This window comes from Nerophis ophidion, linkage group LG14 (genome assembly GCF_033978795.1).
Source record: "Nerophis ophidion isolate RoL-2023_Sa linkage group LG14, RoL_Noph_v1.0, whole genome shotgun sequence".
Taxonomy (NCBI): Eukaryota; Metazoa; Chordata; class Actinopteri; order Syngnathiformes; family Syngnathidae; genus Nerophis; species Nerophis ophidion.
The window spans coordinates 51,573,968-51,592,843 of record NC_084624.1 but is presented as its reverse complement, the minus strand read 5'-3'; the positions used below and the strand labels follow the sequence as shown (position 1 = coordinate 51,592,843).

Sequence of the window (18,876 nt, the reverse complement as noted above, 5' to 3'; positions counted from 1 at the left end):
TCGAACCCAGGTTAAGAACCACTGTGTTAATGAGATTAATCTATAATAAAATTCCCTTCAAAAATGTTTTTATTTTTTAATTACAAAAAGCATTTTACCCAAAAATGCGTTACTCGTTGAAAAACAACCAAAAATGGGTCATAATTTGGAAAACCCGGAAATTGAGTTAAAATAATACTTTTATTACCCCCAAAAGAGCATTGATATTCAGAAAAATAACTCCAAAATTTAACACAACACAAGCCACTCCTACATCGGGTTATTAAAATAACCTAGATTGTTAAAATTGTGTGCACTTTGTTGCCATATTTAGTGACTAGAAGTAAATATTAACATTGAAAGAGAGGTGTATGTTGCATCATGAATTTCTTGGGTAATCAAATACAATCCGCCACCACAAGCCCAGGGGGTGTGCATTACCACAGCTCGCAGAAAAGGTTCGTTAGCGTGCAAGCCAACTTTTCTAACTTCCAGAAGTGTTAAGAATACACACTACTTTACTTGTTTCACCAGGAAGGCAACGTGTGGCCTGGCCTCCATTTGCTGAACACTCCTCTTTTTATGGCACATTGTAGAAATCAAATAAACACAGACACAAATTTAAAAATAAAGCAAAAAGGCATAACGTATTGAGAAAAGGCTGACATGTTGATACTAATAATAAATACAACACAAAAGATTTTTTTTTAAACATATGTTTTAGCCTTTTTATTATCCTATTTCATTACAAATGATATGATGACGTCACACTACCACCATATTGAAAATATTTTTAATAACAATATGGTTTGTTTTATCTACTTACAGCTCCACGTCATTGCTGTTCCTTTTGAAATGTACAAACCCCGTTTCTATTTGAGTTTGGAAATTGTGTTGGATGTAGATATAAACGGAATACAATGATTTGCAAATCAATTTCAACCCATATTCAGTTGCTACAAAGACAGCATATTTGATGTTCAAACTCCTAAAAAAATTTTTTTTGCAAATAATCATTAACTTTTGAATTTGATGCCAGCAACACGTGACAAAGAAGTTGGGAAAGGGGGCAATAAATACTGATAAAGTTGAGGAATGCTCATCAAACACTTATATGGAACATCCCACAGGTGTGCAGGCTAATTGGGAACAGGTGGGTGCCATGATTGGGTATAAAAGCAGCTTCCATGAAATGCTAAGAAATTCACAAACAAGGATGGGGCGAGGTACACCCTTTTGTAAGCAAATTGTCGAACAGTTTTAGAGCAACATTTCTCAACGAGCTATTCCAAGGAATTTAGGGATTTTACCATCTACGGTCTGTAAAATCATCAAAAGGTTCAGAGAAACTGAAGAAATCACTGCACGTAAGCCATGATATTACAGACTTTTGAGCCCTCAGGCTGTACTGCATCAAAAACCGACATCGGTGTGTAAAGGATATCACCACGTGGGCTCAGGAACACTTCATAAAACCACTGTCAGTAACTACAGTTGGTCTCTACATCTGTAAGTGCAGGTTAAAACTCTACTAACCAAAGCAAAACCCATTTATCAACAACACTAAGCTTGGCTGGGCCCGAGCTCATCTAAGATGGACTGATGCAAAGTGGAAAAGTGTTCTATGATCTGATGAGTCAACATTTCAAATTATATTTGGAAACTGTGGACGTGGTGTCCTCCGGAACAAAGAGGAAAATAACCAACTGGATTGTTATCGATGCAAAGTTCAAAAGCCAGCATCCGTGATGGTATGGGAGTGTATTAGTGCCCAAAGCATGGGTAACTTACACATCTGTGAAGGCACCATTAATGCTAAATGGTCCATACAAGTTTTGGAGCAACATATGTTGTCATCCAAGCGACGTTATCATGGACGCCCCTGCTTATTTCAGCAAGACAATGCCAAGCCACGTGTTAAAATGGCTAATAGTTTATAATAGCTAATAGTATATAATAGTTAAAATAGTTTCGTAGTAAAAGAGTGCGGGTACTTTCCTGGCCCACCTGCAGTCCAGACCTGTCTCCCATGGAAAATGTGTGACGCATTATGAAGCGTAAAATACGACAGCGGACACCCCGGACTGTTGAACGACTGAAGCTCTACATAAAACAAGAATGGGAAAGAATTCCACTTTTAAAGCTTCAACAATTAGTTTCCTCAGTCATCAAACGTTTATTGAGTGTTGTTAAAAGAAAAAGTGATGTAACACAGTGGTGGACATGCCCTTTCCCAACTACTTTGTCACGTGTTGCAGCTATTAAATTCTAAGTTAATTATTATTTGCAAAAAAAATTTAGTTTATGAGTTTGAACATCAAATATCTTGTCTTTGTAGTGCACTCAATGGAATATGGGTTGAAAAGGATTTGCAAATCATTGTATTCCGTTTATATTTACATCTGACACAATTTCCACACTCATATGGAAACGGGGTTTGTAAAATAGTTGACTACTGTTGTTATTTATGATCATACTTATAAGCAGAGTATTGTTTGTTCTGATGTACTGGGAGGTTATAGAATGTATAATTAGCTCTTTGCAGCTACCAATGATATTTAAATTATGTGCAAGAAGACGTTGACGCACAGTGATCTTTAATACTTGACACTTTCAAACCCTTTTCAATAATGTAGTGAATTTAAAAGCAGAAGGGTTCAGTTTTTGTTTTTTTTCAACTGCTGTATCAAAAAAGTATCAAGAATTGTGGGAAATTCACAACTGAAATTCTGTTATCGTGACAAGCCCATAACAGTAAATCTCCCAAGTAATCATTACTTACTTTGGCTGCCCACACACGTATACACACACACACGCACACGTACACACACACATCTAGAAAGACAAGAGCTGCCATTAGTAGAAGTGGCCCCTCCCACACACTGTGAAATAAGAGGCAGCAGCAACCACAGTCAGAACGCAAACATGAGTTAACACCAAATATTCTGCACAAACAACCGCAACAATTCATTGACAACCCTCAATGTACGCAACTGGGTGTAAACACAGCATGTAAGACACTGCATCAACAACACCCGCAAGAAGAAGTGTGTACTCACCGAGGTCTGTGCACTTGATGGTGCTGCAGTTGAAGGAGATACACAGGTAGTCACATGCCTCCCTCAGCTCGGGAATGGAAACGCCGTCAGGGCAGCGGATTATCCCTGATTTGTAGTAATCCTGCCATTTTCAGCGCCATGCACACAGTGTGCAGGAAGGAGGGTGTTCCCACCCGCACACACACACACACACACACAAAGGATGACAAAACAAGACGCCATCATTGATGCTGCTTGACTCACCGAGGCTGCAGGGAGCGAGGAAGTAGAGGATTGGAGGGCAGGTGCGGTGCTGACAAAGTGAAAGTGGGCCAGCATCACGAGTGCTAAATAAGGCAGCGGGGGTGGGGGGGCTGATGAAGAGAAAAGCTGCTGTCGTCACTCTGCTCCACTTTGCAAGCTCTCCATGTCTGCCTGCAGCCTGTTAGCATGACCACAAGAACCACCTCCCTCGTTGCCACGGAAACCATCACGTTACCACTTCCAGCACAGATACAACTACTATCATCTCCAACTCTCCCATCCCCGCGGATATTAGCTAGCTCCTACATTTCTGAGGCACGTAAACAACAACACTGCATCTTGTGTCATTTGCTATGTTGGACTTACTTGATAGTTCCAAGAAAACAATGGGACAAAGTCCTCAAACTCCGACCCCAGCAAAACAGTCCTTGTACCAACACACCATGTGCTGTATTTTACAAACATGATGGCTTTGACACTGTCGGGTTACTTAATTAAATACGTGAGTCCAGCTGTACTCTGTAACGTGGATACATTTATTAGCCCAATCACACATGTGTCTCGCTCTCTAACTCACTCGCACTGTGTCCCCCGCTCCGTCGCACACTCGGGACGTCATAGCCTGTCGACTCTGTAGTTCTCCCATAATACAATCACACCACATCTCCCCTTTCTAGAATCAATGGGTAGACTGCCATTGATTCAACAGACCTTGAAGGGGAACATTATCACCAAACCTATGCAAGCGTCAATATATACCTTGATGTTGCAGAAAAAAGACCATATATTTTTTTAACCGATTTCCGAACTCTAAATGGGTGAATTTTGGCAAATTAAACGCCTTTCTGTTTATCGGTCTTTTAGCGATGACGTCAGAACGTGACGTCACCGAGGTAACACACCCGCCATTTTCATTTTCACATTACAAACACCGGGTCTCACCTCTGTTATTTTCCGTTTTTTCGACTATTTTTTGGGAACCTTGGAGACATCATGCCTCGTCGGTGTGTTGTCGGAGGGTGTAACAACACTAACAGGGAGGGATTCAAGTAGCACCACTGGCAAGAAATCTGCCGCCAGACCCCTATTGAATGTACCAAAGTGTCTTCATATTTGACCGGCGATGCTAAGACAGACATGGCACAGAGATGTATGGATCACCTGCAGATGCATTTGCAACGATTAAGTCAACGAAATCACAAAGGTGAGTTTTGTTGATGTTGTTGACTTATGTGCTAATCAGACATATTTGGTCACGGCATAACTGCCAGCTAATCAATGCTAACATGCTATGCTAATCGATGCTAACATGCTATTTACGCTGGCTGTATGTACATTAGAAACTAGATACCCACATTGAATGCGAAACAAACACTTACCAATCGACGGATTTAAGTTTCTCCCGTGTCACAAGATGCGAAAGTCCTGATCGTTTGGTCCGCACATTTTACCGGCGATGCTAATAAGGCAGCCATGCTATGGGCCACTTCATTAGGTACACCCATGCTATGGCCGAATAGCGTCAATAGCTATTCGCTCAATAGTTTCAATTTCTTCTTCAATTTCGTTTTCGCTATCTGCCTCCATACTCCGACCATCTGTTTCAATACATGCGTAATCTGTTGAATCACTTAAACCGCTGAAATCCGAGTCTGAATCCGAGCTAATGTCGCTATATCTTGCTGTGGTAACCGCCATGTTGTTTGTATTGGCAGCACTGTATGACGTCACAGGGAAATGGATAGTGGTTTCGAAGATAGCGAAAATAAAGCACTTTAAAGCTTTATTTAAGGATATTCCGGGACCGGTAAAATTTTGAAAAAAACTTCAAAAAATACAACAAGCCACTGGGAACTGATTTTTATTGTTTTAACCCTTTTGAAATTGTGATAATGTTCCCCTTTGAGGATTATTGTGCCTCGTGGTTGGAAGGTCTGCTCCTATATGAGCCTGAACCAGACAATCAAACACATAAACATATTTTACCCTTAGAACAATCCACTTCAACATCAATACTCAGACATCCATCCTATACTAATCCTGTACTGTCCTCAACCTAAGCCCTGCAACTGATTGAACATTTACAGTACAATAAAACATATCCAAAACGCTCCAATTATACTTTTCTGTCTTTTCCCACATACAGTAACATTCTTTTTTTTTTTCATTAGATTCTCTGTAATGTCTCTAGGAAACAAAATTGTAGGTCCAACTTAGTTGGTCTCACCGCAGCCCTCCCAGACCTGGTTCTAGGAGTAGGAGTAGATGGAGGTTCTGGAACACTCTGCTGCGATGTTTCTGCTGAAGGTTGTTCCGGAACGTCCCCTAGGAACTGCTCTGCTGCACCACGGCCACTCTGCTCCAGCGAGGATCCCAGAGAGATGAGATGACGAAGGTTCCGTTTGATGGTCCCATGGGGTCCTTCCACCAGATACGATCACGGAGTGGTGTGACGTCCGATGATAGCTCCGGCTTTCTTTTGGTCCTTGATCCACACGTCTTGTCCCGGATTCAGTCTGTCATGGTTTTAGCACTGCCACTTAGCTCCGGCGAGGATCCCATAGAGATGAGATGACGACGGTTCCGTCTGATGGTCCCATGTGGTCCTTCCACCAGATACGATCGTGGAGTGGTGTGACGTCCAATGATAGCTCCAGCTTTCTTTTGGTCCTTGATCCACACGTCCTGTCCCGAATTCAGTCTGTCGAAGTTCATTGCACGATGCCGCAGGTTGTAGCGTTGTGGATCTTTTGTCCTCTTCTCCCCTTCTTTCAGGCTAACAGCTTCACTATCAGGAAGAGCAGGATTTAGCAAAGCAGGAAGGATAGGGACTGTTGTGCGGAGCCTCCTCCCCATGAGAAGCTGCGCCGAACTATACCCATTGTCGAGAGGAGTAGCCCTGTAAGCGAGCAAAGCAAGATAGGGGTCATCTGCTTTCTTTAGGAGACCTTTCACCGTCTGTACTGCACATACAGCCTCTGCGTTACCTTGAGGATATCTTAGGCTACTGGTAGCGTGACGGAACTCGGCGAAGTCTGCTCCGGAGAACTGGGGCACTCCATCCGAAACGAGAAGATCTGGGATTCCATGACGTGCATAAATCGATTTTAGGTGTTGGATTACATCGTTTGACCTTGTGGAGGTCAGCAAAGCAATCTCCACGCACCTTGACATGTAGTCCACTACAAGCAGGTATGTCTTGGTACCGAGCATGAATAAATCAGCTCCTAACTTCTCCCATGGTTGCCCTGGGTATGGTGACGGCATCAGAGGCTCCCTGTGGTTATGTCTCTCCTTACAGCATGTTCGGCAGTTGAGAACCAAATCATTCAGCCGCTGGTTCAGCCCGGGCCGCCATACTGACTGTCGTGCCTGTTGTCTACACTTCACCACGCCTTGGTGTCTTTCATGCAATTTGGCGAGAACATAATTTCTCATTGTGGAAGGTATGACGAGCCTGTGTCCCTTCAACAAGACACCATCTTGAACTGTGAGGAACGCCTGCTCTGCCCTGTACAGCCTGAGTGCTGGTTTCTTTGGAACCGTGTGCTGGCCAGCCGTCAGTACACAGCTGCATCACCTGTGCACACACACTGTCTCTCTGCAGCTGCTCTCTCAGCTCCTCTAGGTAGTCAGCGCTTGCAGGTAAGTTCTCCAGTACCATGTCCACATAGATGTTGGTTTCTTCAAACAGCTCTTTGTCCGCTGCTGTCTTCTCTTTCTTAACAGGAGCTTGTGACAATGTATCAGCTGTCCACAGACACTTCCCTGGCACATGAGAGATAGAGTAAGAATAGCGCATCCGACGCATTCTGAAGCGTCGGATCTGTGGAGGTAGAGCATCCAGTGCTTGAGACCCCAGAAGACTCAGCAGAGGCTTGTGGTCCATATCCATCTGGAAATGTTTCCAGATGAGGAAGTTGCGAAACCTCTAACAGGCCCAGGTCAGCCCCAAAGCTTCCTTCTCTACTTGCGCGTATCTCTGCTCTGTTGGTGTGAGAGACCGCGACATGTAGGCCACTGGCCTCCACTCTTCGTCCCACTTTTGTAGCAGTACGCCTCCCAACCCGTACGACGACGCGTCTGCTGAGACTTTGCACTCTCTGTTGGGATCATACATGGCAAGCACCGGTGTAGACGTCAGTGCATCCTTTAGATCCTGGAAGGCCCCTGCCTGGTCGACGCCCCACACCCAGCAGTCCTTTTTCGACAGGAGATCTCGCTGAGGCTTTTCTCTCTCGGCCAGCTGCGGCACAAACTTCCCAAGTTGATTTATCATTCCAAGAAAACTTCTCAACTCAGTCACAGTTGTTGGCTCCTGCATGTTCCTCACAGCTTCTGTTTTGCTTGGGTCTGGGCTGATGCCACTGGTGGAGAGCACGTGGCCTAGAAAGGTCACCTCTGATTTTGACAGGTCGCACTTATCGACATTCAGAGTGATGCCTCCCTTGTGGATCTTTTCGAGTGTGGCATGCAGGTGAGCATCATGCTCCTTTTGTGTTCGGCCCCACACTAGCACGTCATCCATGTGGCAAACAATGCCCTCAAGCCCTTCTGTGATCTCCGTCACCATCCGGTTCTGAAAGTGTTCTGGGGCAGACGGACATTTATCCATGAAAATATGGAGAAGGTGTTGATGGTATATTTGATGGCGAAGCAGCTTGAAGGAGATACCTTAGAAGGCTAATCTCCAAGGTAAGTACTTATTACATTATTTCATAAAACTACTGTAGTCGTTTGTATAATGGGTCCAAGACTAATACCGCTATCGCTCCAATATAGTCAAACATATTTTTAGAAGTTATTTTGTAGTGTGTAATGTGTAAAAGTCTTGATGAAGAGATATGTTGTTGTGATCACATGGGGCTCTGCATGCTTTATTTTAGAGGCAGGCCCATGTGATCCCATTCTTTACAGATACTGAATAGCCATATTGGATCGGAACGCCTCTGGTTATTAGTACTAGAGCTGCAAGGTTTTGTCCAAAAATAAAATCCCGACTGTTATCTCTGAAAACTCAGTTTTGGATAAGAGTTTAGAGTTTTTTGTAACAACTAGAAAATAGTTTCTGATGTCCTTCAGAAGAGTGGATCGTGAGATCGACAGGCGGATCGGTGCGGCGTCTTCAGTAATGCGGACGTTGTACCGATCCGTTGTGGTGAAGAAGGAGCTGAGCCGGAAGGCAAAGCTCTCCATTTACCGGTCGATCTACGTTCCCATCCTCACCTATGGTCATGAGCTTTGGGTCATGACCGAAAGGATAAGATCACGGGTACAAGCGGCCGAAATGAGTTTCCTCCGCCGTGTGGCGGGTCTCTCCCTTAGAGATAGGGTGAGAAGCTCTGCCATCCGGGAGGAACTCAAAGTAAAGCCGCTGCTCCTTCACATCGAGAGGAGCCAGATGAGGTGGTTCGGGCATCTGGTCAGGATGCCACCCGAACGCCTCCCTAGGGAGGTGTTTAGGGCACGTCCAACCGGTAGGAGGCCTCGGGGAAGACCCAGGACACGTTGGGAAGACTATGTCTCCCGGCTGGCCTGGGAACGCCTCGGGATCCCCCGGGAAGAGCTAGACGAAGTGGCTGGGGAGAGGGAAGTCTGGGTTTCCCTGCTTAGGCTGTTGCCCCCGCGACCCGACCTCGGATAAGCGGAAGATGATGGATGGATGGATGGTCCTTCATCCCCAACATCCACCAGCAGGACCCTGTTCCTAAACTTACTTTGGTTGTGATACACTAACCAATACACAAAATATGTTCCTTGTTTTTATTTAACATGAAATATTGTACTTTTGTCAAAGATGATCAAAGGAGGACAGACCGGCTTCTTTGGAAGGTGACAGTCCAGTCCAATAACCTTCCAATGAGTACGCTATGATGTCATAGCTGTTCCAATGTTGTGGAGTAAGCAGCACCGGACCTCTGTCATTGCATGGAACAAGGTACTACATTTCAATCCAAGTTTAGATACGCCAGGTGTCACCAACGCGGTGCCCACGGGCACCAAGTAGCCCGTAAGGACCAGATGAGTCGCCTTCTGGCCTGTTCTAAAAATAGCTCAAATAGCAGCACTTACCAGTGAGGTGCCTCTATTTTTTTTAAATTGTATTTATTTACTAGCAAGCTGGTCTCTTTTTGCTTGATATTTTTAATTCTAAGCGAGACAAAACTCAAATAGAATTTGAAAATCCAAGAAAATATTTCAAGGACTTGGTCCTTACTTGTTTAAATAAATTCATTTATTTTTTTTACTTTGCTTCTTATAACTCTCAGAAGACAATTTTAGAGAAAAAAATACAACCTTTAAAATGATTTTAGGATTTTTAAACACATATACCTTTTTACCTTTTAAATTCCTTCCTCTTCTTTCCTGACATTTTAAATCTATGTTCAGGTATTTTTTTTTATTATGAAGAAGAATAAATACATTTTAATTTAATTTTTCATTTTAGCTTCTGTTTTTTTGACGAAGAATATTTGTGAAATATTTCTTGAAACTTATTTTGATTGAAATTCCCCAAAAAGTATTCTGGCAAATCTAGAAAATCTGTAGAATCAAAATTAAATCTTACTTCAAAGTATTTTGAATTTCTTTTAAAAATGTTGTTCTGGAAAATCTAGAATAAATAATGATTTGTCTTTGATAGACATATAGCTTGGTCCATTTTTTTTTAATATATTCTAACAAAGTGCAGATTAGATTTTAATTTATTTAAAACTCGTCATCAAAATTCTAAAATTAATCTTAATCAGGAAAAATGACTGATGTTCCATAAATTCTTTTTTTAATTTTTTCAAAAATATTCGAATTAGCAAGCTTTGCTTTTCATTTTTTTCTGTTGAATAGTGAATTTTAAAGAGTCGAAATAAAAATAAACTGTTTCAAAATTAAATTTTCTTTTTTTTGTGTGTTTTCTCCTCTTTTAAATTGTTCAATTAAGTGTTTTTTTCATCATTTATTCTCTACAAAAAACCTTCCGCAAAAGGAAAAAAAATGTGCGACGGAATGACAGACAGAAATACCCTTTTTTTTTTACATATAGATTTATTTATTAAGGGTAAATTGAGCAAATTGGCTATTTCTGGCAATTTAAGTGTGTATCAAACTGGTAGCCCTTCGTATTAATCAGTACCCAAGAAGTAGCTCTTGGTTTCAAAAAGGTTGGTGACCCCTGAGTTACGCTAACCATGGCCATGGATGTCACAGTCACTTTGAGACCTGAATCATTGATTTCAACCATTCTTTTTACAGGTTTTTTTACACACTGTACTTGTGGTGCAACCATTCATCAACATTGTTGACAAATATCCACAATAAAATTTGTCGCCAACAAACTCATTTGTTGACAATACTCGGTGACTGCATGGCATGTTTTTGTGGACACAACCGGGTCAGTGTGGCCATTTGCAACAAGTGTGGGAACATTCCCCTTTTATCTTGTAAAGACATTCTTACATTGCTCATTTTGCAAAGCGGACTTGGTTTTTTTACGCCTGCACATTTAAAGTGGAGGCGCCTTGTCGGACACCTGGAGTATGTGTGGAGTATCTCATTTCGGTAAGATAATAATCTTGTTACCTTCCTCGTGTGAGACAAGTTGTGTGAAAAATGGATTTTATTATTATTTTAGCCAAAGTGCACTAGCTAAAATTTGCTTCAGTCAATTCAAAGCAGTGCAATAAACGTCAATCATCAGTGTTTGGAGAATATTTTTTCTAGTAACGAGTCATCTAATGAATTACTTTTATGCAGGTTACGACACGGTTATCAATAAATTTGATTTGATTTACAACTCTAACATTTGACAACCAAACAATTAAACAAGGCGACACGGTAAAGAATCTGGGTATTATCTTCGACCCAACTCTCTCCTTTGAGGCACACATTAAAAGCGTTACTAAAACGGCCTTCTTTCATCTCCGTAATATTGCTAAAATTCGCTCCATTTTGTCCACTAAAGACGCTGAGATCATTATCCATGCGTTTGTTACGTCTTGCCTCGACTACTGTAACGTATTATTTTCGGGTCTCCCCATGTCTAGCATTAAAAGATTACAGTTGGTACAAAATGCGGCTGCTAGACTTTTGACAAGAACAAGAAAGTTTGATCACATTACGCCTGTACTGTATATACCTTTATATACATATATACATACATATATACCTATACTGTATATACCTTTATATACATATATACATACATATATACCTATACTGGCTCACCTGCACTGGCTTCCTGTGCACTTAAGATGTGACTTTAAGGTTTTACTACTTACGTATAAAATACTACACGGTCTAGCTCCATCCTATCTTGCCGATTGTATTGTACCATATGTCCCGGCAAGAAATCTGCGTTCTAAGGACTCCGGCTTGTTAGTGATTCCCAAAGCCCAAAAAAAGTCTGCGGGCTATAGAGCGTTTTCCGTTCGGGCTCCAGTACTCTGGAATGCCCTCCCGGTAACAGTTCGAGATGCCACCTCAGTAGAAGCATTTAAGTCTCACCTTAAAACTCATTTGTATACTCTAGCCTTTAAATAGACTCCCTTTTTAGACCAGTTGATCTGCTGTTTCTTTTCTTTTTCTTCTATGTCCCACTCTCCCCTGTGGAGGGGGTCCGGTCCGATCCGGTGGCCATGTACTGCTTGCCTGTGTATCGGCTGGGGACATCTCTGCGCTGCTGATCCGCCTCCGCTTGGGATGGTTTCCTGCTGGCTCCGCTGTGAACGGGACTCTCGCTGCTGTGTTGGATCCGCTTTGGACTGGACTCTCGCGACTGTGTTGGATCCATTGTGGATTGAACTTTCACAGTATCATGTTAGACCCGCTCGACATCCATTGCTTTCCTCCTCTCCAAGGTTCTCATAGTCATCATTGTCACCGACGTCCCACTGGGTGTGAGTTTTCCTTGCCCTTATGTGGGCCTACCGAGGATGTCGTGGTTGTTTGTGCAGCCCTTTGAGACACTAGTGATTTAGGGCTATATAAGTAAACATTGATTGATTGATTGATTGATTTAGCGTAGCACACAACTTTTGATGCGGGCAAAACAGTTTTAGGATCCCAGCAAGTTCACTTCAGGAAGTAGTTCTTTACTAGTGGCTGTGTCAGGCTATCCCCTGACAGTTTGTCTATGTTTTAGTTTTTTCCTCTGCATTTGTCTTTCCTCTGTGTTTAGTATCTCCTGTCTTTAGTTCCTGTCTAGTGCTCTTATTTTGTCAGCTTCCTGTCTTGTTCCCTGAGTGCTGTGTTCCTCCTCAGCTGCGGCTGATTGGCACCTGGCCACACCTGTTGCCAATCAGCCTGCTCGTATTTGTACCTGCTTTGTCTTGTGTCAGTTGCTGGATCATTGTATTGTCGTTGCCACATACCACTCTTGTCGTGCTACCTGTCGTGTCGTTTTGTTACAGCTACTACCTGTCATGCCAACACCATGCAGACCCTCTTGAGGTGAATGTAGCATGGATTATATATATATATTTTGTCTATTTTTCTTTAAAAATAAAAATAAAGAAAATTGCTATTCAAATAAGATATTCTGATCTTACCCAGACAGATAATTGTTTACAGATTCTGCAACATCCCGTGGGTGCTAAATTTAAGAATCGCAAGTTAAATAATTCTTGTTTTCAGAACAAAATGTCATGGTTGGGTCGCATGTTTATGTGTGGGTTGTTCTCCCAGGATGCAGATGAAAACTCCAGAGGCAATATGCAGCTAAGGAAAATGATGTATTCTTCACAAAACAGTCAACGTACAAAGAAAACAAAGCAAACGTGCTGATCTTCTCAGGTTTGCCTGTATTTTTTATGGCCTTGTCTGGCGTCCTTATTTTGTTCTTTGTTTTTCTGTTTTACTTCTTTCATGAAGTATTTTTCCTAGCCTTTTCTAGTGTCCATATTTTGTACTTGGTTTTTCTGTTTTACTTCTTTCATGAAGTATTTTTCCTAGCCTTTTCTAGTGTCCTTATTTTGTACTTGGTTTTTCTGTTTTACTTCTTTCATGAAGTATTTTTCCTAGCCTTTTCTAGTGTCCTTATTTTGTACTTGGTTTTTCTGTTTTACTTCTTTCATTAAGTATTTTTCCTAGCCTTTTCTAGTGTCCTTATTTTGAACTTGGTTTTTCTGTTTTACTTCTTTCAAAAAGTATTTTTCCTAGCCTTTTCTAGTGTCCTTATTTTCTACTTGGTTTTTCTGTTTTACTTCTTTCATGAAGTATTTTTCCTAGCCTTTTCTAGTGTCCTTATTTTGTACTTGGTTTTTCTGTTTTACTTCCTTCATGTAGTATTTTTCCTAGCCTTTTCTAGTGTCCTTATTTTGTACCTGGTTTTTCTGTTTTACTTCTTTCATGAAGTATTTTTCCTAGCCTTTTCTAGTGTCCTTATTTTGAACTTGGTTTTTCTGTTTTACTTCTTTCAAAAAGTATTTTTCCTAGCCTTTTCTAGTGTCCTTATTTTGTACTTGGTTTTTCTGTTTTACTTCTTTCATGAAGTATTTTTCCTAGCCTTTTCTAGTGTCCTTATTTTGTACTTGGTTTTTCTGTTTTACTTCTTTCATGAAGTATTTTTCCTAGCCTTTTCTAGTGTCCTTATTTTGTACTTGGTTTTTCTGTTTTACTTCTTTCATTAAGTATTTTTCCTAGCCTTTTCTAGTGTCCTTATTTTGAACTTGGTTTTTCTGTTTTACTTCTTTCAAAAAGTATTTTTCCTAGCCTTTTCTAGTGTCCTTATTTTGTACATGGTTTTTCTGTTTTACTTCCTTCATGTATTATTTTTCCTAGCCTTTTCTAGTGTCCTTATTTTGTACTTGGTTTTTCTGTTTTACTTCTTTCAAAAAGTATTTTTCCTAGCCTTTTCTAGAGTCCTTATTTTTTATTTGTTTTTTTCTGTTTTACTTCTTTCAAAAAGTATTTTTCCTAGCCTTTTCTAGAGTCCTTATTTTTTACTTTGTTTTTCTGTTTTACTTCTTTCATGAAGTATTTTTCCTAGCCTTTTCTAGTGTCCTTATTTTGAACTTGGTTTTTCTGTTTTACTTCTTTCAAAAAGTATTTTTTCCTAGCCTTTTCTAGTGTCCATATTTTGAACTTGGTTTTTCTGTTTTACTTCTTTCAAAAAGTATTTTTCCTAGCCTTTTCTAGTGTCCTTATTTTGTACTTGGTTTTTCTGTTTTACTTCTTTCATGAAGTATTTTTCCTAGCCTTTTCTAGTGTCCTTATTTTTTACTTGGTTTTTCTGTTTTACTTCTTTCATGAAGTATTTTTCCTAGCCTTTTCTAATGTCCTTATTTTGAACTTGGTTTTTCTGTTTTACTTCTTTCAAAAAGTATTTTTCGTAGCCTTTTCTAGTGTCCTTATTTTGTACTTGTTTTTTCTGTTTTACTTCTTTCATGAAGTATTTTTCCTAGCCTTTTCTAGTGTCCTTATTTTTTACTTGGTTTTTCTGTTTTACTTCTTTCATGAAGTATTTTTCCTAGCCTTTTCTAATGTCCTTATTTTGAACTTGGTTTTTCTGTTTTACTTCTTTCATGAAGTATTTTTCCTAGCCTTTTCTAGAATCCTTATTTTTTACTTTTTTTTTCTGTTTTACTTTTTTCATGAACTATTTTTCCTAGCATTGTGTTTTATTTCTCAAAGTAGTTTTTTTGCCTGGTGTTTTTTGTGTTTACCACCACAGCCTTTATGTTGCTACTTTGTGCTTCCTCCTAAATAAAAAGAAGCACTCTTGTCTGCAGTTAGAAATGTAGCGTCTCGGCATCCTTGGGATCCACTTCACCTACACGTCACACAAAAACCTTGTTTCTATATTAAAAGTCCTGATAATTTCTAGATAAACAAATCTTACTTTACGATGTCTTATCAACTGTAACTAGCTGCATGGACAGATCTTTTCACAAGTTTAAATTTTTATTTTTCCGTCTTTATGTATTGCATTTTGTCAGCTCTTTTTTGCAGTGCCCCTACACACTTGCAAAATAGTTCACCACATAACCTCATGACCAACTCTGAGGATGTAAAAAAAAAAGAATAGCATAGACTAGAAAATGGCCGAGAGTGTGAATGAGAACTGCAGCACGATGGTGGAGACCATACAACACTTGGACTTGACAGTTTCCACTCAGAACAGAGCTCACTCACCATGAAATTGATGTATGACATGGGTGCCGTAGTTGTGAATGTCAAGTAAATGTATGAGCATAGCTTCGTGTTTGTCTCTCTCCTTCTTCCTACTTCTACTCCTACTACATGTTCCATCTCGTAGTACAAACAATCAGTTCATAAATGATCTTCCAATTACTATCGTGCAGTTTGTTTTTCATTTTGTGAAACAATACACATGTCCAGTGTAGAAGAAGCTCAAAGTGTTAAAGATGTCAGCCTAAGGATCGGGATGTAATTCTTACCAGAATGGCTCTGAAGACAGAGGAGCTGATGCCATCCGCCACTTCAAACTCTCCTTTTTCATTGGGCCTTGTGAATTTGTTGTCCCACCCGGAGCTAAACATCCTACAAAGAAAGCAGAAAAAACAACAGGTGTCTTGAATCCAGAACCATAAGAAAACCGTGACGGTGCAGTGGCAAGCTAGGTTGCAACAGCTGTCGAGTATTTAGAGAAAACGTGTCAGTATGAAAAAAGCAACTAGCAGACACACACCACAAAATGCTGGGAGCGTGACCTCGTGCACAAACACAAAGAAAATGGAGGAGAAACTAAGGCAGACCATTTCTTTTTTTTTGTTCTGTTCAGCCTTCCCGGTAAGGTTTATTCAGGTGTACTGGAGAGGAGACTACGTCGGATAGTCGAACCTCGGATGCAGGAGGAACAGTGTGGTTTTCGCCTTTTCTAGTGTCCTTATTTTGTACTTGGTTTTTCTGTTTTAATTCTTTCATGAAGTATTTTTCCTAGCCTTTTCTAGTGTCCTTATTTTGTACTTGGTTTTTCTGTTTTACTTCTTTCATGAAGTATTTTTTCTAGCCTTTTGTAGTGTCCTTTTTTGTACTTGTTTTTTTCTGTTTTACTTCTTTCATTAAGTATTTTTCCTAGCCTTTTCTAGTGTCCTTATTTTGTACTTCGTTTTTCTGTTTTACTTCTTTCATGAAGTATTTTTCCTAGCCTTTTGTAGTGTCCTTATTTTGAACTTGGTTTTTCTGTCTTTCAAAAAGTATTTTTCCTAGCCTTTTCTAGTGTGTCCTTATTTTGTACTTGGTTTTTCTGTTTTACTTCTTTCATGTAGTATTTTTCCTAGCCTTTTCTAGTGTCCTTATTTTGAACTTGGTTTTTCTGTTTTACTTCTTTCAAAAAATATTTTTCCAAGCCTTTTCTAGTGTCCTTATTTTGTACTTGGTTTTTCTGTTTTACTTCTTTCATGTAGTATTTTTCCTAGCTTTTTCTAGTGTCCTTATTTTGTACAGTGGCAAGCTAGGTTGCAACAGCTGTCGAGTATTTAGAGAAAACGTGTCAGTATGAAAAAAGCAACTAGCAGACACACACCACAAAATGATGGGAGCGTGACCTCGTGCACAAACACAAAGAAAATGGAGGAGAAACTAAGGCAGACCATTTCTTTTTTTTGTTCTGTTCAGCCTTCCCGGTAAGGTTTATTCAGGTGTACTGGAGAGGAGACTACGCCGGATAGTCGAACCTCGGATGCAGGAGGAACAGTGTGGTTTTCGCCTTTTCTAGTGTCCTTATTTTTTACTTGGTTTTTCTGTTTTAATTCTTTCATGAAGTATTTTTCCTAGCCTTTTTAGTGTCCTTATTTTGAACTTGGTTTTTCTGTTTTACTTCTTTCAAAAAGTATTTTTCCTAGCCTTTTCTAGTGTCCTTATTTTGTACTTGTTTTTTCTGTTTTACTTCTTTCATGGGGTATTTTTCCTAGCCTTTTCTAGTGTCCTTATTTTTTACATGGTTTTTCTGTTTTACTTCTTTCATGAAGTATTTTTCCTAGCCTTTTCTAGTGTCCTTATTTTGAACTTGGTTTTTCTGTCTTTCAAAAAGTATTTTTCCTAGCCTTTTCTAGTGTGTCCTTATTTTGTACTTGGTTTTTCTGTTTTACTTCTTTCATGTAGTATTTTTCCTAGCCTTTTCTAGTGTCCTTATTTTGAACTTGTTTTTTCTGTTTTACTTCTTTCAAAAAGTATTTTTCCTAGCCTTTTCTAGTGTCCTTATTTTGTACTTGGTTTTTCTGTTTTACTTCTTTCATGTAGTATTTTTCCTAGCTTTTTCTAGTGTCCTTATTTTGTACAGTGGCAAGCTAGGTTGCAACAGCTGTCGAGTATTTAGAGAAAACGTGTCAGTATGAAAAAAGCAACTAGCAGACACACACCACAAAATGATGGGAGCGTGACCTCGTGCACAAACACAAAGAAAATGGAGGAGAAACTAAGGCAGACCATTTCTTTTTTTTTGTTCTGTTCAGCCTTCCCGGTAAGGTTTATTCAGGTGTACTGGAGAGGAGACTACGCCGGATAGTCGAACCTCGGATGCAGGAGGAACAGTGTGGTTTTCGTCCTGGTCGTGGAACTGTGGACCAGCTCTATACTCTCGGCAGGGTTCTTGAGGGTGCATGGGAGTTTGCCCAACCAGTCTACATGTGCTTTGTGGACTTGGAGAAGGCATTCGACCGTGTCCCTCGGGAAGTCCTGTGGGGAGTGCTCAGAGAGTATGGGGTATCGGACTGTCTTATTGTGGCGGTCCGTTCCCTGTACGATCAGTGCCAGAGCTTGGTCCGCATTGCTGGCAGTAAGTCGGACACATTTCCAGTGAGGGTTGGACTCCGCCAAGGCTGCCCTTTGTCACCCATTCTGTTCATAACTTTTATGGACAGAATTTTTAGGCGCAGTCTAGGCATTGAGGGGTTCCGGTTTGGTGACCGCAGGATTAGGTCTCTGCTTTTTGCAGATGATGTGGTCCTGATGGCTTCATCTGACCGGGATCTTCAGCTCTCACTGGATCGGTTCGCAGCCGAGTGTGAAGCGACAGGAATGAGAATCAGCACCTCCAAGTCCGAGTCCATGGTTCTCGCCCGGAAAAGGGTGGAATGCCATCTCCGAGTTGGGGAGGAGACCCTGCCCCAAGTGGAGGAGTTCAAGTACCTAGGAGTCTTGTTCACGAGTGAGGGAAGAGTGGATCGTGAGATCGACAGGCGGATCGGTGCGGCGTCTTCAGTAATGCGGATGTTGTATCGATCCGTTGTGGTGAAGAAGGAGCTGAGCCGGATGGCAAAGCTCTCAATTTACCAGTCGATCTACGTTCCCATCCTCACCTATGGTCATGAGCTTTGGGTCATGACCGAAAGGATAAGATCACGGGTACAATCGGCCGAAATGAGTTTCCTCCGCCGGGTGGCGGGGCTCTCCCTTAGAGATAGGGTGAGAAGCTCTGCCATCCGGGAGGAACTCAAAGTAAAGCCGCTGCTCCTTCACATCGAGAGGAGCCAGATGAGGTGGTTCGGGCATCTGGTCAAGATGCCACCCGAACGCCTACCTAGGGAGGTGTTTAGAGCACGTCCAACCGGTAGGAGGCCACGGGGAAGACCCAGGACACATTGGGAAGACTATGTCTCCCGGCTGGCCTGGGAACGCCTCGGGATCCCCCGGGAAGAGC

The 18,876-nt window shown here is 41.1% G+C and overlaps 1 protein-coding gene and 1 long non-coding RNA gene across 3 annotated transcripts in view; one reads left to right on the top strand and one right to left on the bottom strand.

Moving 5' to 3' along the window:
* LOC133568823 (BTB/POZ domain-containing protein 10-like) overlaps nt 1–18,876 on the bottom strand; it is a 48,460-nt gene that overhangs the window by 10,016 nt on the left and 19,568 nt on the right. For both annotated transcript variants that reach the window (XM_061920980.1, XM_061920981.1), the window contains 2 exons: nt 15,674–15,776; nt 3,039–3,159 (listed from right to left, as the gene is read on the bottom strand). In XM_061920980.1, coding sequence (XP_061776964.1) covers nt 3,039–3,159; nt 15,674–15,776 — 224 coding nt within the window. The remainder of the gene's footprint in view (nt 1–3,038; nt 3,160–15,673; nt 15,777–18,876) is intronic.
* The window catches only part of LOC133568825 (uncharacterized), a 36,506-nt gene that overhangs the window by 17,363 nt on the left and 267 nt on the right, over nt 1–18,876 (top strand). Inside the window, exon 2 of the long non-coding RNA XR_009809682.1 lies at nt 9,079–9,219. This is a non-coding gene — a long non-coding RNA (uncharacterized LOC133568825). The remainder of the gene's footprint in view (nt 1–9,078; nt 9,220–18,876) is intronic.